The following is a 15,820-nucleotide window of genomic DNA, read 5'->3' on the forward strand; positions in this document are numbered from 1 at the left end:
GAAGAAAGAGGAAGAGAGCAACAATGAGGGGAAAGAATGAGAAGGTGATGACGTTGTGTTTGCAGTGTTTGACTAGGGTCGTACCGGCCCCACTCCAGAAGTGGAGATCTCCACCGGTTTGTCTCGTTTGGCTGGTTTGTCACTGCCTTTCCTCGTATCTTTCTTAGTAATCCATTCTTTCATTGATCCTCGCCTGACTGAGGGTTCATGGCTCGGCTACCATGGCTGTCATCCCCAATACGACTCAAGCAAGATCTGTGGAATAATTTCCTCGCGTTATTCTGGAGACTGGAAAGAACGATCAACGCGATACGCCAAGGGCATTAACCCAGGATGTGGTGATTACCCCTCATCAGATGATCATCAGCGATCTACCCGTGGACCTGAGGACCAGGAAAGCTGAGTGCAGTCGATAAGATTAGGGCTACAGCAACCCAGCGATCTCAACATCCTTGCTGCAGTCTGATTGCTTGTACAGTTCAAGACTTCAAGTATCTATGTTATATGTCATTCTAGACAAAGACACCCCGGGTGCCGAGTAACCTGTAAATCGCGACATTACGCCTTGATGTTCTGGACAGTACAAAGTGATGCTGCTAAGGGTTGAACGTCCCCCAAAGGAAAGAGGGGAGGGAGACGGACATGCCTCACGCAACACAGACAACAATCTCTTTGTCCAAGGGGCTTTGTCAACAGCGAGCGAGCACCTAGCATGAAAGAACTCACAATGCATCCAGCTCATGGGCCACGAACTATATAACCCCCTATCCACACCTCTGATGAGCGATCGCCATCCGACCGAATTCCCTGACCCCATACGAAAGATAACCGAAAAAAGAGGAATCAAGATGAACGCGCTTCCAGATCTCAAAATCAAAGTCTTCCACCAGTTCGCAGACGAAGAGAAACCAGACACGCCGTATCGCATCGAAGGCGGGGAAGGCGACTCCGACAGCGAGCTCTCGTCCAAATCATCCTCAGCACCAGCATCGGAGAGCGGGGACGCCGCCGCCGCCGCCGCCGCCGCCGAGGACGAAGCCGGGTACGCACACTCGGCCATCGCCGAGGATACACCGTGGAGGGACTTTGTGGACGACTACTGGGAGGTGGACGCGGCGCAGTACGACCGACTGTCGACGCCGTCGCCGACGACGGCGCAAGCGGAGGAGGGGGAGGAGGCGTTCGCGCGGCGGATCGAGGACCGCAGGCAGCTGGCGGAGACGCTGCAGCGGGCGGAGAACCGGTCGCCGATCGATCCGCTCCTGAATGAGTTCGACGCGAGCATCGACCGGTACGAGCTGGCGGTCGCGCTCCTGCAGGCGGCCGACTACATCGACGAGGGCCAGGACTACGCGGCCGAGCATTACGTCGAGGAGGCCATGGTGCCGGCTCGGAGGCTCGAGGACGAGACCGCCCTGGCGCGCTGCCTCTACTGGCAGGGCCGCGTCGAGTACCTGCGCGAGAACTACGCGGACGCCCATCGGATCTTCCAGAAGTGTCGCGCCGGGCTGGCCGAGACGCCCGAGGGCGAGACCATTATCCATTACCTGCGGCTGTCTAGGCCGGACCTGACCGCTGAGGATCGACATCGGATCAGCCTACGCGGGCTGGAAGGGGGTGATGATGGGATGTATACGCCCTTGTCGTCGGATCCGGCGAGTCCTGTGTTCATGAAATCCCATGGTCTTCCCACGAACGCGAAGCGGACTTGGGAAGACAGTGCTCGCAGGGAGACCCAGGAGGACATGGCGCAAGAGGCTAACGACGAGCAGCGGGAAATCATTCACCCCAGATCACGCTGGCGGTTCGCCGCTGAAGAGTTCGATCCAGACGGACTTCAACTGCACCGCAGCCAGAAAGTGTTCACGTTCGAGATGTATCCGCAGGGAATGGCGCCCCGGGCTCGACCGACCAAGATCTTTCAGGAGCATCCCAACGAGGTCCTGATGCCGGAGGACGATTGGAAAGAGATCGACGAGTTTATGCAGGACAAGCGTGTCACCATGAATTTCCTGGAAAATGAAGGGCGGAACTACCAAGAAGCGATAAAGAGGAAAAGTCAAGCGGACAGCAAACGCCAAGCTCCTTGCACCGTCATGTAGGACCCGCCTCATCAGCCATAAAAAGAACTATCCTAAAAAAATCATCGAATAATTCAACTTCTTAATCATCAGTGATCCCGCTAAGTCAACATCGAAACCCTGAAAATAGATGCCATTATCAATCAGCACAATGCTTTCAAGCGTAGCATTCCCACATCATATACGCCAAATCACCAGACAGTCAACTCCGTAACATCTAAGCCCCAAGCCCAAGCAGCAACACCCATAGCCCCGACACTCATAATAAGAGCCATCAACACATTGACAGCATTATTATCCAGAATATCGCGCCCGCTCTCGACCCGCCGACTCTCATGATGCCCTTCGTCCGTCTCCCCAGAAGAAGACCCAACGGAGGTCTGAGTGGCTCTGCTCCCTCTCAGCGCCGCCGTATTGGCAACCGTCTCCGTCGCCCGCAGCTGAGCCCCCGAGGCGCTATGCGCCGGGGTCAGCCCGATGGTGTTGGCAGGTACACCGGGTTTCGTCGAAGAAGGGTGAATAAGGACCTGTGCGCTAAGATCAGCACTCCGCCCACCACACACGAACAATCAACAATCAACAAGAACCCCCTTCCTTTCAGCTCCCTGAAATCCATACTCCCTCCACACCAAAACCCCCCAAAAAGAAAGAAAAGAGAGAAATACCTTCTTCCCCCCCGACCCCTCAACAACCTTTCCAGTCCGCTTATCCACAACACTAGCCTGAAACAACCCCCCCAGAACACTATCCAATACACTCCCCAAAGCGCCCCAAGCAGTAACACCCAGGACCCACCCCACGCGACCCCTCAGCGTATCATCCTGCGAGCAAAACGGCAGAAACGCAGCGGACGAGAGCGCGATCGTGAACGCGCCAAACACACCCGCCAGAAGCCCGGTGCCCGTGACACCGCCATTAGTGCCCGGGGGCACGACGCGGAGGGTGGGCGAGGTGATCAGCCGGGGTTTCGATTTGGAGAGGATGCCGAGCTCGGAGGAGAAGGTGTCGGCGGCGACGGCGGCGTAGTTCCTGTGTGCGCCGTGAAAGTGTCGGTTAGCTGGTTTCCTCATTCTGCTAATTGGGGCTGCGTTTCCAATGAGGAATCGGGGCCCTTACGCGACGATACCAATCATCAGCACGTCCGCGACGTCGCGGCCGTTTGAGAAACATCGGCTTGCATTGTGGCTTGGGGTGGACTTCTTCGCAAGGACGTAGGTATGGGCGAGGATGAGCACGGTAGCGACGATGGAGTTGGCGAGAACCTGGACGTGGGTGCGCGGGCCTTCGCCGCCGTCGGAGCCGGTCGCGGAGAGGGTCAGCCGGGATTTGATCTCGTGTTTGACCTGCACGGAGTTGGGGGTTAGTTACGATGGATAAATAGGTTCAAATGTGTGTGGTGATTACTGTACTCACCTTGGTCACTCGAGTACCCCCAAGGTAGAAAACAGCGAGAAGGATAAACGGGGCGGACCATGGATGCAGAGCGTGGGCGGAAGCTGTCAGGCCGGCCGCAACGAGACCGAGGCTGGTGAGCGATTTATGCGACCAGGCCCGGTAGACGAGGCCAGCGATGGCAGGGACAGCGATGATGGCTTTCATCGTGGTGTGCGCATCCAGGTCGGGAATTCCACCTTGTTGGCCTGCAGGGGTGTGTGTGCGTGTGGAGGGAAGCGGAGAAAAGGGCGAGGCTGAAGGAGCTCTTTAAACTTCCCGGGGTTGCTGCCAAGTGACGTACCCACTTTAAAGTATCGTTAAAGTGTCCGATAAGAATTGAAGCTCGAGTCACGATAGACTAGACCCCGAATCGAAGTCCGAGCGTGATTATCGCTGAACAATAAGAACTCATGACAATCAGATTAGTTTTTATTATGAGTCCTCATTAGAGAGAAACCCCGGTGAGAACGAACCCCTTGCTTACACTCTTACCATCTTGTACAACTATGACTATAGGCAGCCGCTGATTCGTATGCTACCTCATTTCCACCTACCAATCCGAGGATGCTCAGCGAATTTGCAACGATTTATCACTGCACCCAGGTAACTCAGATCATCAAACTCATGGCTCATAAGTACTCGTCAATAACATTATATATACGGATTATATATGACAGGTGATGGCTATATCCACTGTAAGGCTTTGACATCATGTACTGTACACAAAGCCAGCCACGGACACCATAAGTGAAGGTATTTACCAGAAATAAGAACTCGGGGATATCAAACAAACAAACAAACAAACAAGAAGAAATCTCTCTCCCTGGAACTCCTTGAGATCAACCCTGGAATTGTGGACGATCTCGCATCACATCACGTCAATCGCTTGCATGGGTATAGTGAGAATATACGACAGTATGCAATAAGAATCAATGCGACATCAACCATCTCAGAGGGCAAGACCACTGCCATCACCGCTCCACCGATAAAGCGCCAACACCTCTCGCCGACGTTGTTGCTGTTCGCCAAAGTCCTCGGGGATACGGCCTCGAACCTGCGCCAGAGCCGAGCGCATGACCTTGCGGAATGTTCGCTGTAACGGTTTTGTTAGCAAAGGACAATATCATGGTCTTGGAAACGGTGCATACCTGGTACTCAGTGTTCAAGGTTACAACGCAAGCTTCGTGCGCGCGAACAATCGTCTCGCAAGCCCGGACAACGCTCGGACTGGCGTCACCTTGCAATTTATCAGCCGCAAGGAGTAGCAAGAAGCTACCCTGCAGCAGATAGATCCCGAAAAAGAAAGGCATAAAGCTGAGGTCAGGATCGAATTCCAGAATCTCGGCTGCCGCTTCGGCGGCACCAACGGCATGGCTCATCGCGGACACGAAAGCTTCGGTGGAGATCCAGAGATCGTGGTCCTCCAGCAGGTTCACCGGATCCCACTTGCCTGCCAGGAGAATGTGCAGAACATGCATAATGTGGGTGCCGTATGCGACAACCATCTTCGTGTGGACAATCGATTCATTTACCCGAGATCCGACCGTACTGCTAGAACGGCCCGACGGACTGACATGGTCCAAATGAGCGCCCTCCGCAATTTGCTCATTCTCCGCACTTGCCAGGGTCAAGCTATTGGTGTATCGCGCCTCAAACTCCTTCAAGCTTTGAGCATAGGTGTCTAATTGATGAGTGATTTCCAGGACCTGATGCTCCCACTCAGTGCTGTTCCGGAACGCAAGGCCAAAGCGTGGATGGCTCCGAGCATGATGAAGGTCAACGATTCCGCCAAGGATAGTCATCAGCGGTAAGAAGTATCCGAACATGCTGTGGCCGGTGCACTCCAGGGGAGGGCCAACCTGGCGATAACTAGCGGTAGAAAAGTCGCCCGCCTGCCAAAGATCGTCATTCATCGGTTGCAAAAGGCCCCCGCACTCTTTATCGAGCAACGTCAGGGGCCGGTTGTAGCAGAGTGCCAAATGCCGGTCGGTTGCATACAGTAGCCACCACAGCCGTCGGCGCTCTTCCCGCTCCTCTTCCGTCACGTTTAAGTTCGTGTTGCCGGGACCATGTCCCATAGAAGTCATCAATGATGTAGAATGCCGTTTCGAAGGATCCCCTTCGGTGTCGCCTTCGCGCTCTCCGTCCGGTCGTGGGTGGGCAGCGTTTGGCGGCAGCTCACGACCCAACTTTAACTCGCGCGCTAGAGACCAGGCTGCAGTCCACCAACGCATACTGGCGGCCTTGTATTCACTGGCTGAAACTACCGTGGCCAGATGTACATAAGTGGCCACATCATCTACGGCCCCCGTTGCGCTGCTCTGTGCGCCTAACTGGTCCATCGAAACGCCAAAGCCCCCGAGAGCGACCCCGTTGTTGACCATATTGGCTGCATAGTTGGGTGACGTTTCGCCAGTTGCAGGACCATGAATCAAAGGTCGGAGTAGCCCGGTAGTCAACTCCAGTAGTTTTTGACAAACCCGCCCACGAGCGGACGGCGGAGAGGTCAGGAATGCAGCCTCGCTCGTCTGCGCTGCGACCCAAAGCATACTCGCCAGCAGACCAGGGCTACACACGCGTGGTTTCGTAGGATGGAGAAAGGACTGCTTTCGGAAGATGTACCCCACCACATAAGGGGACAGCGGTGAAAGGTGTGAGGAGGAGGAACTAGTGAAGTAGACATCGAGAAGATCACATGCCAGCGATTGCGGGATAATGGAAGCGATATGAGGCAACACGGGCTGCAGCACGGGGTATCGTAACGTACTCGAATATGGAGGCAGGCTAAAGGAAGGGAAGTTCGCCGGAGACGGGGATGGAAGAGGCAACCAACCCGGGGACTGGGCCGGAGGCGATAAGCCCAGGAACGGAGCCGCAGGGTTCTCCGTCGAGTTCCCAAGTCGAAAATGGTTGAGAGCCGAAGCATTGGGTTCCTGCGAGTTAACCAGAGAAAATACGTTCTCGTTGAAGCCCGAGCCCAACCCATGCGACGACAGAATCGAGGTCGGTAGGGAGCGGAGATCGGCTACCGGCATCGGAGCACGATTTGACTCAGTCAACGAATTGAAATGATTCATATGCATCACATCGATGGCGGCCCTTAAGGACGGCTGAGCATGTGGCGGAGCCGACTGCGCATCCTCAATGGCCGACATCCCAGGGGCGGTGGACTTTCGCATCTGCCGTGACGGGGGATTCAGGTGTTGCTGAGCCGTCTCGAAAGTCGCATCATATCGCCCATTGATCTCCTGAGACGATCGCCGGTCCGGGGACATAGGTTCCCCGGCCAGCGGGCCGTTATCCGGGGCCGTCTGCCCGTTGACAGGCTGCGTAACTGCCGCCGCAGCAGCCAGGTCCTTTTTCGAAGCTTTGCCCCGTTTCTTACGTTCCCGAGCGTATTCACAAGTCAACCCAAACTCTGCTCCTTGCCCGTCAGCCAAATGACTCACCCGGGGGACGGGCTCGAGTGGCCCAGTCCACAAAGAAGACAGAAAAGCTTACCGATGCAATGGGCACACGGGTGATTTCCGTCGCATTTGGTTCGGAGCTGATTACATTGATCGCAGGCACGGCTGATTCTTCGCCGGACGGGGGCCGAGGCCGAGTTTTTGCGGATCGCGGAACGGGCCTCGACGAGGGGATCTCGCTGCATGGGCGGTTGGAACCGAGAGTTGGCGCTTGAATTGTTGTGGTTGTTGTCGTCGCGGTAGAAAGCTTGGTCTTTTGGTTTGGAGAGCGAGCTTCGCAAGGAGTCCGAGGGCGCATCGTCGCTGACCGCGGTGCCGGCGGCTTCGCGCGACAGTTGTAATTGTTCGAGGACATACTGCGAGCCCTCGGCGAGGGTGTCGAGCCCGACGGTCTGCGATTGGGCCATTCCTCCCGACTGCGAGGCTGAGGTAAAGGGAGCAAATGAGCTGGCGTATTGTTGAATCGAGGTCGTCGACATCCTCACCAAACGAAGCGATCAGGCGCCCGAGGCATGAGAACGAAGGCGGGCTGCGGGCGACAGACGGGGTTAGATGGAGGGCCGTAAGGCCCCAAGAGTTGGGGAGGGAGAGGAGGAGAAGGTGATAGGATGAAGGAGGGAATAAGACTATGATGGAAAATACCAGTCAGATGATCGGGTCGGAGGAGTGGAAAGAGAATAGGTGTAAGAGAGGAAGAAGGAGGGCTGAAGGAAGAGTGAGTGAGTGAGAGAGTGATTGAGTGAAGAACCGAAGGGAAGAAGAAGAACAACAACAACAAGAACAACAGGTACCGATCAGGTGGAGGAAATTGAGAGAAAGACCGGAGGAGGAGAAAGTTGGAAATGCGGGGACGGGGAAAGCGGGCGGCACTAAAACAGACCCTAACAGTTTGCCACGGACTGTACTTTACTTGGTACTTTACTTGACTTGACTTTACTTTCCTATGTGACTGTAGTAGACTCGAGTCTAGTCTAGTCTATCCTGTTCCCCCATGGGAAGAGAAAGATTGCAAACAAGCAAGCAAGCAAGCGACCGAACCGACTAACTAACCGATTCATAGTATCCAATGAGAAGGAGATTGAGAGTTCGATCATCAAGTCGGACAGTCGGGGGAGAGTGCAGTGGAGTGCATCTCACCCCGCAAAACTCGGAGAAACAATCCAGTCAGTCAGCGTACAGTTCTTTTTGGTTGGGAATGGTTCGGTATATCTGCAAGGCGCATCATCACCATCACCACCACACCATCATTCATGGCAGCCTGGATCTCGGTATGAAAAGACCCCTACTAATTAACTAAGTCTAAGCACTAGTTCCTCCGCGGTTCAGATTTAATTCGACCTTCACCGGATTGGGACAAGCAAGCTATCGTCTCGCACTACCTTACCGGGGACCAGTTTCCTTCAAGTGTTGCTGCGGGTCTGCCACTGCACGAGTCCACGATGTCCTCGAGCTCAGTCAGCAGCGATGGGCGACAGATACCCTTCAGGCTTCATCCCGCGCGAGCCCATCACAAACAACTCTTCCGGCCAGACTCGGCGGTGAATGTCATCTCGAGCTCATCGTCCAAGTGGCAACCCTCAAACCAATGGGGACAGGATTGCTTAAATTGAGACCAGGATGAGGGTGGTCAGATCAGGCCATTTGCAGTCCCACCAACAGAGCAAAAAGGCGGGGAGGGGGAGAGAAAGAGAGAGAGAGAGAGAGGAAAGGCAAACCAACAAGCGACAATCAATGACGGGTCCATGACTCTGGATCTTCACCCCTTCCCCCCAAGTCCGGAGACTGGCCGGTTAATTTAAATCGGTGCAATGGCGCTCTCACGCGATACGAGATTGGCTTGTCCCCTTTGCCCGATTGATCTCGGACCTCTTCCTCCGTGCCTCTGAGAGGAAGACTCACTGGCCAAGGATCCGTGCGTCTACAGAACACAACTCAGGACACACTGACATCCTAATCCACGAGAAAATGAACAAGATCGCACAGTGAAAAAGTAATAGATCATTCCAAAATGTTATATACATCATGATATACATCATGTTCATCGCTTTTCTAGAGTACACAAGAACAAAACCCCCAGTCAGATCATAAGTCCCAAGCTATACAGAAGAAACCATGCGCCCCGCCAATATCATATGCAGGAACACCCGCATCGAAACGCCGTGGTGGAAAGTAGAGATGCGTGCCCACTCAAAGAAATTAAACATACGCAGACAAGGGATATCAATGGATCGGAGAACTCGCAGAGGAAACCACACACCGAGGGCCGGGAAGGGCGCGCTCAACAAAAGAAGTACTTGCTGTCGCGGATACGGCTCACGTCCCAAGTGCCCTTAGTGGGCACCTCACGGAACTGCATCGGAAGCCAGAAATGGGTGTACATGCGTTGCTTCGGTGCGCTCTTCCGGGTTTTAGGCTGCGGTTCTTCCTCGGCGATCTCGACCTCCACGCCTTCTCCATCGGCCTCAAACGTGCCCAGTAGGGACTCGAGAGCGGGATCCGCCTCGTCCGGGTCGAGGCCAGACGCCCGGCTGGTATCCACATTCTCAGGAATGTGACCGACGGCCGTCTCACCCAGCGTGTGCGAGATGGACAGATCCTTATCCTGGCCATCGGCCTCAAAAATACTAGCCGGGGTCTCAATAGCCCGGCCCCGAGCCTGCAGCTCGGGATCGTCGGACTTCAAGAACTTCTGCCGTTCGTATTCAAGAGACAGCTCAAAGATCTTCGTACTTTTGCCATGCACTCTCTTAAGCGCGCGCCACCGCTTGATTTTCTTGCTGATCGGATGGCTGTTGGGTATCCGGGCGAGGAAGAGGTGGTCGCCGTACCGAACTTCAAACTCAGCGGCCAACCGCTTCACTACATCATCGGAATGCATGCGCACAAACGCCTCTCGGAGAAGCTCGTTCATCTTGTCAACGTCAGAGGCATGCGTCCAGAAGGAATCATGGACGGCCGAGAAGCAGAGACCGGCTTTGCGGCAGGCAATGGCGGATAGCATCATGTGCGTGGCGTCAAGGGAGTGGATGAAGTTGGGAGGGAAGGCTTGAAGCTGCTTACGCGCCGACACAACATCCTCGGCTGTAGCATCAACAATGCTCAAGGTCTGCAGACTGGTCGTAATACGTCGGGAGGTGCGAACTCGGTAAGGCTGAACCACAGGCAATCCCAGTGGAGTAGTCCAGATGACCGTGTTTCGCAACTTCTTGGCCGGATCCACAGCGGAGGCAGTGTTCGCTGACATGGCGTCTCCAATGATTTCTTCAATCTGAGAGGGCGACATAGCACGGGTGATACGGCTGGCGCAATCTCCCAGCCAATATTGAATGTCATGGGCACCGTTGAACATAGTGCCCAGGGCTTCGAAGATCTTGCGCGCGATATACAACGCACCTGCATGTCTCTCTTCAGGGCTGAGGTCGGGATAGTGATCGACGAGTTGCTTGCGAACTTGTTTCATGGCACCCATGAAAGTGACACCGTAGACGTTAGTCATGACTGTCTGCTTCACAATTTTGCGGGTGATCTTTCCCTCGAGGAACTTGGCGGTGGGGTTGCCCGCGGCGGCCTCCCGGGAGACCGTGCTCTTAACCCACTCGGCCACACCGCTGTAAACGTCGGATGGACGGTCAGAAGGCTCGAGGTTGACTTGCTGGGCACCAACTTTATCACCACCCAGAGCAGCATAGTGCTGCAGTCCGTTGCAGGAACCATCCTGATGAATGGGCAAGCGGGACAGATACTGGGTAGGGTCCGCCAGCTGGAGTGCATTCCTCAGTTCGCAGCAAGCAGCCAGACACTGCCAAGGGTCTTCAGCCGTCAGCCACCAACGCCGACCCTTCAGACCGTTGTTGGCTGAGTCCAGGACATCGTCCAGATTATCCATTGTAAACTGTTCGCGCTCGGAAAGGCTAGCCTTGTCAAACCCAGCCAAGTTTGCAATCTGGATCTTCAACCACCTGAGACCTTGCGGGCCGAGCTGTTTAGCTTCACTGAAAAGCAGCAAGCCTCGAGCATTGTCGGCGCCCATCTGGTTGAGGTACGGGGGAAGAGGGTAGGCACGGCCACGGAAATCGATATTGTGGGGGAGATAGAAGGTCTCGTCGAGATAAGCGCGGGCGATTTCCATCTGGAAGTTTTGGAAGCAACGCTGCGAATGAATGCCGGATTTGCGGTTCTCCATGGCTTGAACAAGTCTGTCCCACTTCTTTTCAGCATCAAGGCCTTCTTCCGGAGCCGGCCTCGGGGGAGGAGTTAGTTCAGGATCCAAGGGAGCGAGGTTTGCCAGCTGTTCACCAGAGTTCCACGCCTCGACCATGACGTTGAAGACATCGCGGTTGATGACCCATCCCGTGGAGCCTAGAATATCCAAGCCTTGCCGAATTTGCTCAATTCCATTGTTTTCGATCGCAGCTTTCAGGTAAGCGGGCTGCAGACTCTCGCCTGGTGTCGAACGGATTAGCCTACTCTTGTAAACATAGTAAGCGCCATCATCCAAGCTCTTCCAGGGCTTGGGCTCGCAGATCATGGGCAAATGGCGGCCCAAAAAGTCAGAGGGGGGTTCCCTCAGTAACACTTCGACGATAGACGGATGGAGGTGAATGAAGCCAGCACGTCTTCCCCAGATGATTTGGTAGTTATGCTGAAACGCAGGCTGCATCGACATCTCCTTCTTCTGAGTCTCAGGATTGACGACCTGAACCGGGGCCTTGGCAACGTCAAAGAGGAAGCCCATCAATGTGGCGCCAACCTTCGCTTTAACACGAGGCGACCAAGAAACAGACGGGTCCTCTTCCTCTATCTGGCGGACAATGTGATGCCAACGAGCACGGCCATCCTTTTGCTTGCGAATGGCAAGAGCCTGTTTTGTCCGATTCTGGCGGTAAGTGGACTCATTTGCCTTCTGCTTCTCCTTTTGCAGAGTTCGATTTGCGAGAAGCTCGTCGTAGATTTCTTGACCAATATTATAAGAGAGGCCGGCCAGTTTCGTTCCCTGGTCCACTCCCAAGCGACAGAACGTGGAAATGACACTCATTATTGTGATTGCTGCAAGCCGATCCGCATCCATAGACCTTAGGTAGATGCCATACTCCAAGCGATCAGCTTCGGCTGGGCTGCGCGGTTGGTCTTGGAGCCGATGCTCCTCGAAAAGTTCAATCTCTTCTCCAATCTTTGCTTCTAGCGTAGTAAACCACTGGTCGATAATCGGGCCCAGACGCTTCTCAGTGCCATCGTATCCACCCTTTCTCCTTTCCTCAGCCTCGGCGCGCCAGCGGTTCAACGCTGATTGGATGGAATCCTGTTCAAGCTGGCGCTGCCTAGCCTCATTGTGTTGACGCAACTGTTCCTCCGCGGTGCCTTCAAGGCTCATGGACATCGGGACTCTGGAAGGGTCGGAGAAAATCCCAAGGGATTCTTGCAGAGATGAAAGACCAAGACCCTTCTGTTCAACAGCCTTGATATTGGCAATCTCAGACTGGGCACCGTCACCAGCTGTGTCGGGCTTCAGATCACCCATTGCAACACGCTGCAGGTCGGCGGAACAGATCTAAGCAAGGATGATGATTAGACCTTCGCCACTTAGGATGGTGGGACAGCCAGAAATCAAGAAGTAAGGGGAGATAGAATGACTAACCTGCGAGAGCTCACCCAGATCCATTTCCGTAAGGATAGAAGCCGACAAAACCTCTTCCTCCAAAGATTCACGCTTAGCCATTTCCCAGTACCTGCGCACGGTTCTGTCGCGCTTGGAGTCGTGGAACATGCGGAGACACATCCGAATCATGATTGCGTAGGTCGTGCCATCGGGCTTCACATCATTGGCTTCAAGCTCCCCTTCGAAAAACCTCTGGCATGCGGAAACCAGTTCATGCTGCCTAGTCACGGACATATGCGTAACCACCGCGTTCAGGTGGCGGTTGCACAGAGTCAAGTACTCACTTGATCCAGAAGGGTAGCAGCCCTTTAAGCGATTGAGTAGACTAGCTGATCTTTCGTATTGTTGAAGTCGTAGGGAGATATCGAAGTTGGCAAGCATTTCATCGAGATCACCACCCAAGCCCCTCACTTTCCGTTGCACCTTTGGCTTTGTCTGCAAGGCCTCGTTCACAATGATCAGAGACGACGGATCAAAGCCCCGGGGAAGTGGTCTGAAGAAAGGAGACAGTTTCTGATCGAAGTAGTTTTCGCCGGAGAAGGCGGGGCTCTCGTGGGAAGAAGGATTTTCGAAAGGGATATATGACCCCTGAGTGAGGGCGGACTGCTCTGCGGCAGTGGCGAGGCTCCGGTTTGAGCTAAGAGAAGGTCGGCGAGAGCGCTCTGGTGAGTTCGGTGACGAAGAGTTAAGGTGAGACACTGGTCGGGTTGACTGCGAATGAAGCCTTAAGGTTGCTGGCGAAGGCAAGGTCGAGCGGCCTGCGGCTCGCCGCACGCGAGCCAGGCCATTTTTCTGAAGAGCAACCCGGGACAACATGATGGAGGAAAAGCGCTAGAAAGGATGATCGAGGCGTCTCATGTAAATCAACAGAGATTGATTGTGGTGAAAATAGATATTATTGATAAAGAAGAGAAAATAAGACCAGACGCGAAGATGAAGGCGCGAAAAAAGCAGTGTCAACGAGAAGGTGCAGGATGGATTTTTTAATGATCCAAAGCGAGCTTAATGTCAGGCAAGGAAACTCAATTCAAACCGACAAGCCGCACTGCAGCCCTCCAAAGACGCAAAGGAAAAGAATGGGAGGGGAAGGAGATCAAGTGTGAAGGGGAATTGGAAAAACCAATCTACTTCTACTTGGAGGGAAAAGAACGGGAGGAAAAATAGTAGAGAAGAACTTCGGGCCGGGGGAGGCGATAGCGCTGCACATGACTGCACGTGACCTTCTGGAAGCGCGATAAGATTTTCCGCCCACCGGATGATTGATTGGTCAGGATGGGCTTTAGTATTGAATTTCCAGTGCTTTCTGCGGAGATTGCAACTGGAAGAAACTACCTTATGAGGTAGAGGTAGAGGTACGCATGGCCACCTTCGTATACAGTACTCTAGTAGTAAGTTGATGAAGGATCCTCATGGAATGCGAAGATTATTCATTTCTGTACCCAGAAGCCTCAATTGACATACATAAATTTAACTCAATTGTGCTTCCCCATACGACGCAATGCCCTATGACCTCAAAAGCAGCTCCCGTATCTATCTTTACACCATACTTCCAGTAATCATGCCAATCATTGTCCCTCTTAAAAGTACACACCCGCCCAGAACTCCAAAATCTACGCCTGCTCCATAGTCTCTTCAACCGACGACGGCGCCGCCTCCTCCCGCTGCTTCTTCCGATTCTGTTTCATAGCCCAGCCCGTCAGCTCGGGCCGCGCAGGGTCAATCCGCGGGGCGCTCATCTGGTCCAGATACTCCTCGGTCTCAATAGCGGACTGCAGCTGGGGCAGGGTCTCGACATCCTGATGCATCATATAGTTCTCATACAATTGCCACGATTCCTCCGTCTAGCCGACAATCAGCAAAACACGACCCAAAATACCATACTAGGAACGGGGTTGAAGAACTCACCTCAGCATCCACCCACTCATAATCCTTCCACTTCTCATCCTGCATCTGCTTCAGCAGCTCAAGGTTGCCCGCAACCATAGCCGCCTCACCATCCTCCGCCGCCTTAATCTTGACATCAATAGCCCGCGCCTCACTCTCGCCCGCGCGATCCTCCTCCCCTTCCTTCCGCGCCTTCCCCTTCCCCTTAGCAGGGATCTCATCCATGGCATCCATATGATGCAACTGCGGATGCAACTGCACAACCGCCGTAACGGGCGAAAGGTGTAGATTCTCTGTATACCGAAGCCCAAACAGTCAGCATTGCCCCCAAAGCTCACAAACCCAGCCCAGCAGCGCCTTCCCCCCCAAAACAAGAAAACCCCAAGAAAAGATCAAGAGAGAAAGAAAAAAACTCACCCCCCCTAAAAGCCCCCAACATATAAACCGGATCCCCGCCCTCAGGCCCCTTAATCCTCCCACCCAAAGTCTGCACGCGCAACAACTGCGCCGTCTCACCCTTGCCCCCATCAAAGTCCATAGGCGGCCCGCCACCTTCAACCTTGACTTTACCGGAAGCACCACCGCCTGAACCCCCGGTACTGAACCCACCCGCCATACCGTATGCGCCGCCCTCGCGCGCGCGCTGCGATTTCTTCATCGCGTCACCGTACCGCAATCCCTTGCTGACATCGTAGTTGACGCGCGTGTTGATCGGCACGTCGACCTCGACGAGTCCCGTCTGCGGCTTCAACCGGAAGGCGGTGGGTTTCTGGCCGTGGCGGTCGTCGTAGCTGTACCCTGTCGGTCGGTCGAGATATTGCAAGACGTAGCGGGAGATTTCTGAGTCGGTGAGGTAGACGTTGTAGGAGGCGATGATTGGGTCGGCGTCTGTGGTGTCGGCGGTGGTGGTTTGCGTGGGGGGCATTGTGTTGTCTGTGTTAGGGGGTATATGTGGATTTTGTGAGGGGAGGGCTTTCGAAGGTATGCAGTCGTTTGATAGATTCGCTGAGGAGGAGTTTCGGGTGGTCAATGGTGATCAGAGAGATTGATTGGAAGGAGAAGTCAATGGTGGAGTGGGGAGGCTATGTGATGCGCCCTTTTTTTCGTTGCCGTTTTTTTCTTTTATCGGAGGCGGTTGATAAGGCTGGCGTTCCCCGCCGGATGCCTACCGCCTTCCGTTCCAGGGTCGAGGCAGGCCTGCCCGGGTTTGCCGCTCCGGCGCTGTGAGCTGGAGGTTTTATCACACGATGATTATGCTACTGCTCAATACAAGTCTAGTCTGGGAGTCTGAAGGAACA

General features: G+C 54.4%; 5 protein-coding genes across 5 annotated transcripts; 1 reads left to right on the forward strand and 4 right to left on the reverse strand.

The window, feature by feature from the left end:
• Positions 1–848: 848 nt before the first annotated feature.
• BO97DRAFT_412256 (uncharacterized protein) lies at positions 849–2,102 on the forward strand (the record flags this gene model as incomplete). The annotated part of the gene is made up of 1 exon (XM_025696230.1): positions 849–2,102. One exon carries the CDS (start codon positions 849–851, stop codon positions 2,100–2,102), a length of 1,254 nt encoding a protein of 417 aa, XP_025554134.1.
• Positions 2,012–3,732, reverse strand: BO97DRAFT_441449 (DUF92 domain-containing protein). The gene is made up of 4 exons (XM_025698170.1): positions 3,495–3,732; positions 3,198–3,424; positions 2,747–3,110; positions 2,012–2,608 (listed from the first exon to the last, which is right to left on the reverse strand). The coding sequence occupies exons 1-4, from the start codon at positions 3,678–3,680 to the stop codon at positions 2,273–2,275; spliced, it is 1,113 nt and encodes a 370-aa protein (XP_025554135.1). The 5' UTR covers positions 3,681–3,732; the 3' UTR covers positions 2,012–2,272.
• Positions 3,733–4,464: 732 nt separating this feature from the next.
• On the reverse strand, positions 4,465–7,389 carry xlnR (putative C6 transcription factor; the record flags this gene model as incomplete). The annotated part of the gene is made up of 3 exons (XM_025691557.1): positions 4,465–4,608; positions 4,664–6,936; positions 7,017–7,389. The coding sequence occupies 3 exons, from the start codon at positions 7,387–7,389 to the stop codon at positions 4,465–4,467; spliced, it is 2,790 nt and encodes a 929-aa protein (XP_025554136.1).
• Positions 7,390–8,981: 1,592 nt separating this feature from the next.
• On the reverse strand, positions 8,982–13,682 carry BO97DRAFT_441451 (DNA-directed RNA polymerase). Its single transcript, XM_025698171.1, has 2 exons — positions 12,618–13,682; positions 8,982–12,530 (listed from the first exon to the last, which is right to left on the reverse strand). The coding sequence occupies exons 1-2, from the start codon at positions 13,452–13,454 to the stop codon at positions 9,261–9,263; spliced, it is 4,107 nt and encodes a 1,368-aa protein (XP_025554137.1). The 5' UTR covers positions 13,455–13,682; the 3' UTR covers positions 8,982–9,260.
• Positions 13,683–14,077: 395 nt separating this feature from the next.
• BO97DRAFT_404001 (uncharacterized protein) lies at positions 14,078–15,620 on the reverse strand. Its single transcript, XM_025694859.1, has 3 exons — positions 14,940–15,620; positions 14,544–14,815; positions 14,078–14,479 (listed from the first exon to the last, which is right to left on the reverse strand). The coding sequence occupies exons 1-3, from the start codon at positions 15,445–15,447 to the stop codon at positions 14,249–14,251; spliced, it is 1,011 nt and encodes a 336-aa protein (XP_025554138.1). The 5' UTR covers positions 15,448–15,620; the 3' UTR covers positions 14,078–14,248.
• Positions 15,621–15,820: the final 200 nt, after the last annotated feature.

Source organism: Aspergillus homomorphus, assembly GCF_003184865.1.
Source record: "Aspergillus homomorphus CBS 101889 unplaced genomic scaffold BO97scaffold_7, whole genome shotgun sequence".
Lineage (NCBI taxonomy): Eukaryota > Fungi > Ascomycota > Eurotiomycetes > Eurotiales > Aspergillaceae > Aspergillus > Aspergillus homomorphus.

Bases quoted from the DNA above. Each gene is read 5' to 3' on its own strand.
- BO97DRAFT_441451 (XM_025698171.1), bottom strand. From the start codon at position 13,454: ATGTTGTCCCGGGTTGCTCTTCAGAAAAATGGCCTGGCTCGCGTGCGG. The intron at 12,531-12,617 runs GTTAGTCATTCT...ATCCTTGCTTAG, and splicing joins ATCTGGGTGAGCTCTCGCAG to ATCTGTTCCGCCGACCTGCA.
- BO97DRAFT_441449 (XM_025698170.1), bottom strand. From the start codon at position 3,680: ATGAAAGCCATCATCGCTGTCCCTGCCATCGCTGGCCTCGTCTACCGG. The intron at 3,425-3,494 runs GTGAGTACAGTA...AACTCCGTGCAG, and splicing joins GGGGTACTCGAGTGACCAAG to GTCAAACACGAGATCAAATC. The intron at 2,609-2,746 runs GTATTTCTCTCT...CTTAGCGCACAG, and splicing joins AGGGGTCGGGGGGGAAGAAG to GTCCTTATTCACCCTTCTTC.
- BO97DRAFT_404001 (XM_025694859.1), bottom strand. From the start codon at position 15,447: ATGCCCCCCACGCAAACCACCACCGCCGACACCACAGACGCCGACCCA. The intron at 14,816-14,939 runs GTGAGTTTTTTT...TTCGGTATACAG, and splicing joins GTTGGGGGCTTTTAGGGGGG to AGAATCTACACCTTTCGCCC. The intron at 14,480-14,543 runs GTGAGTTCTTCA...ATTGTCGGCTAG, and splicing joins ATGAGTGGGTGGATGCTGAG to ACGGAGGAATCGTGGCAATT.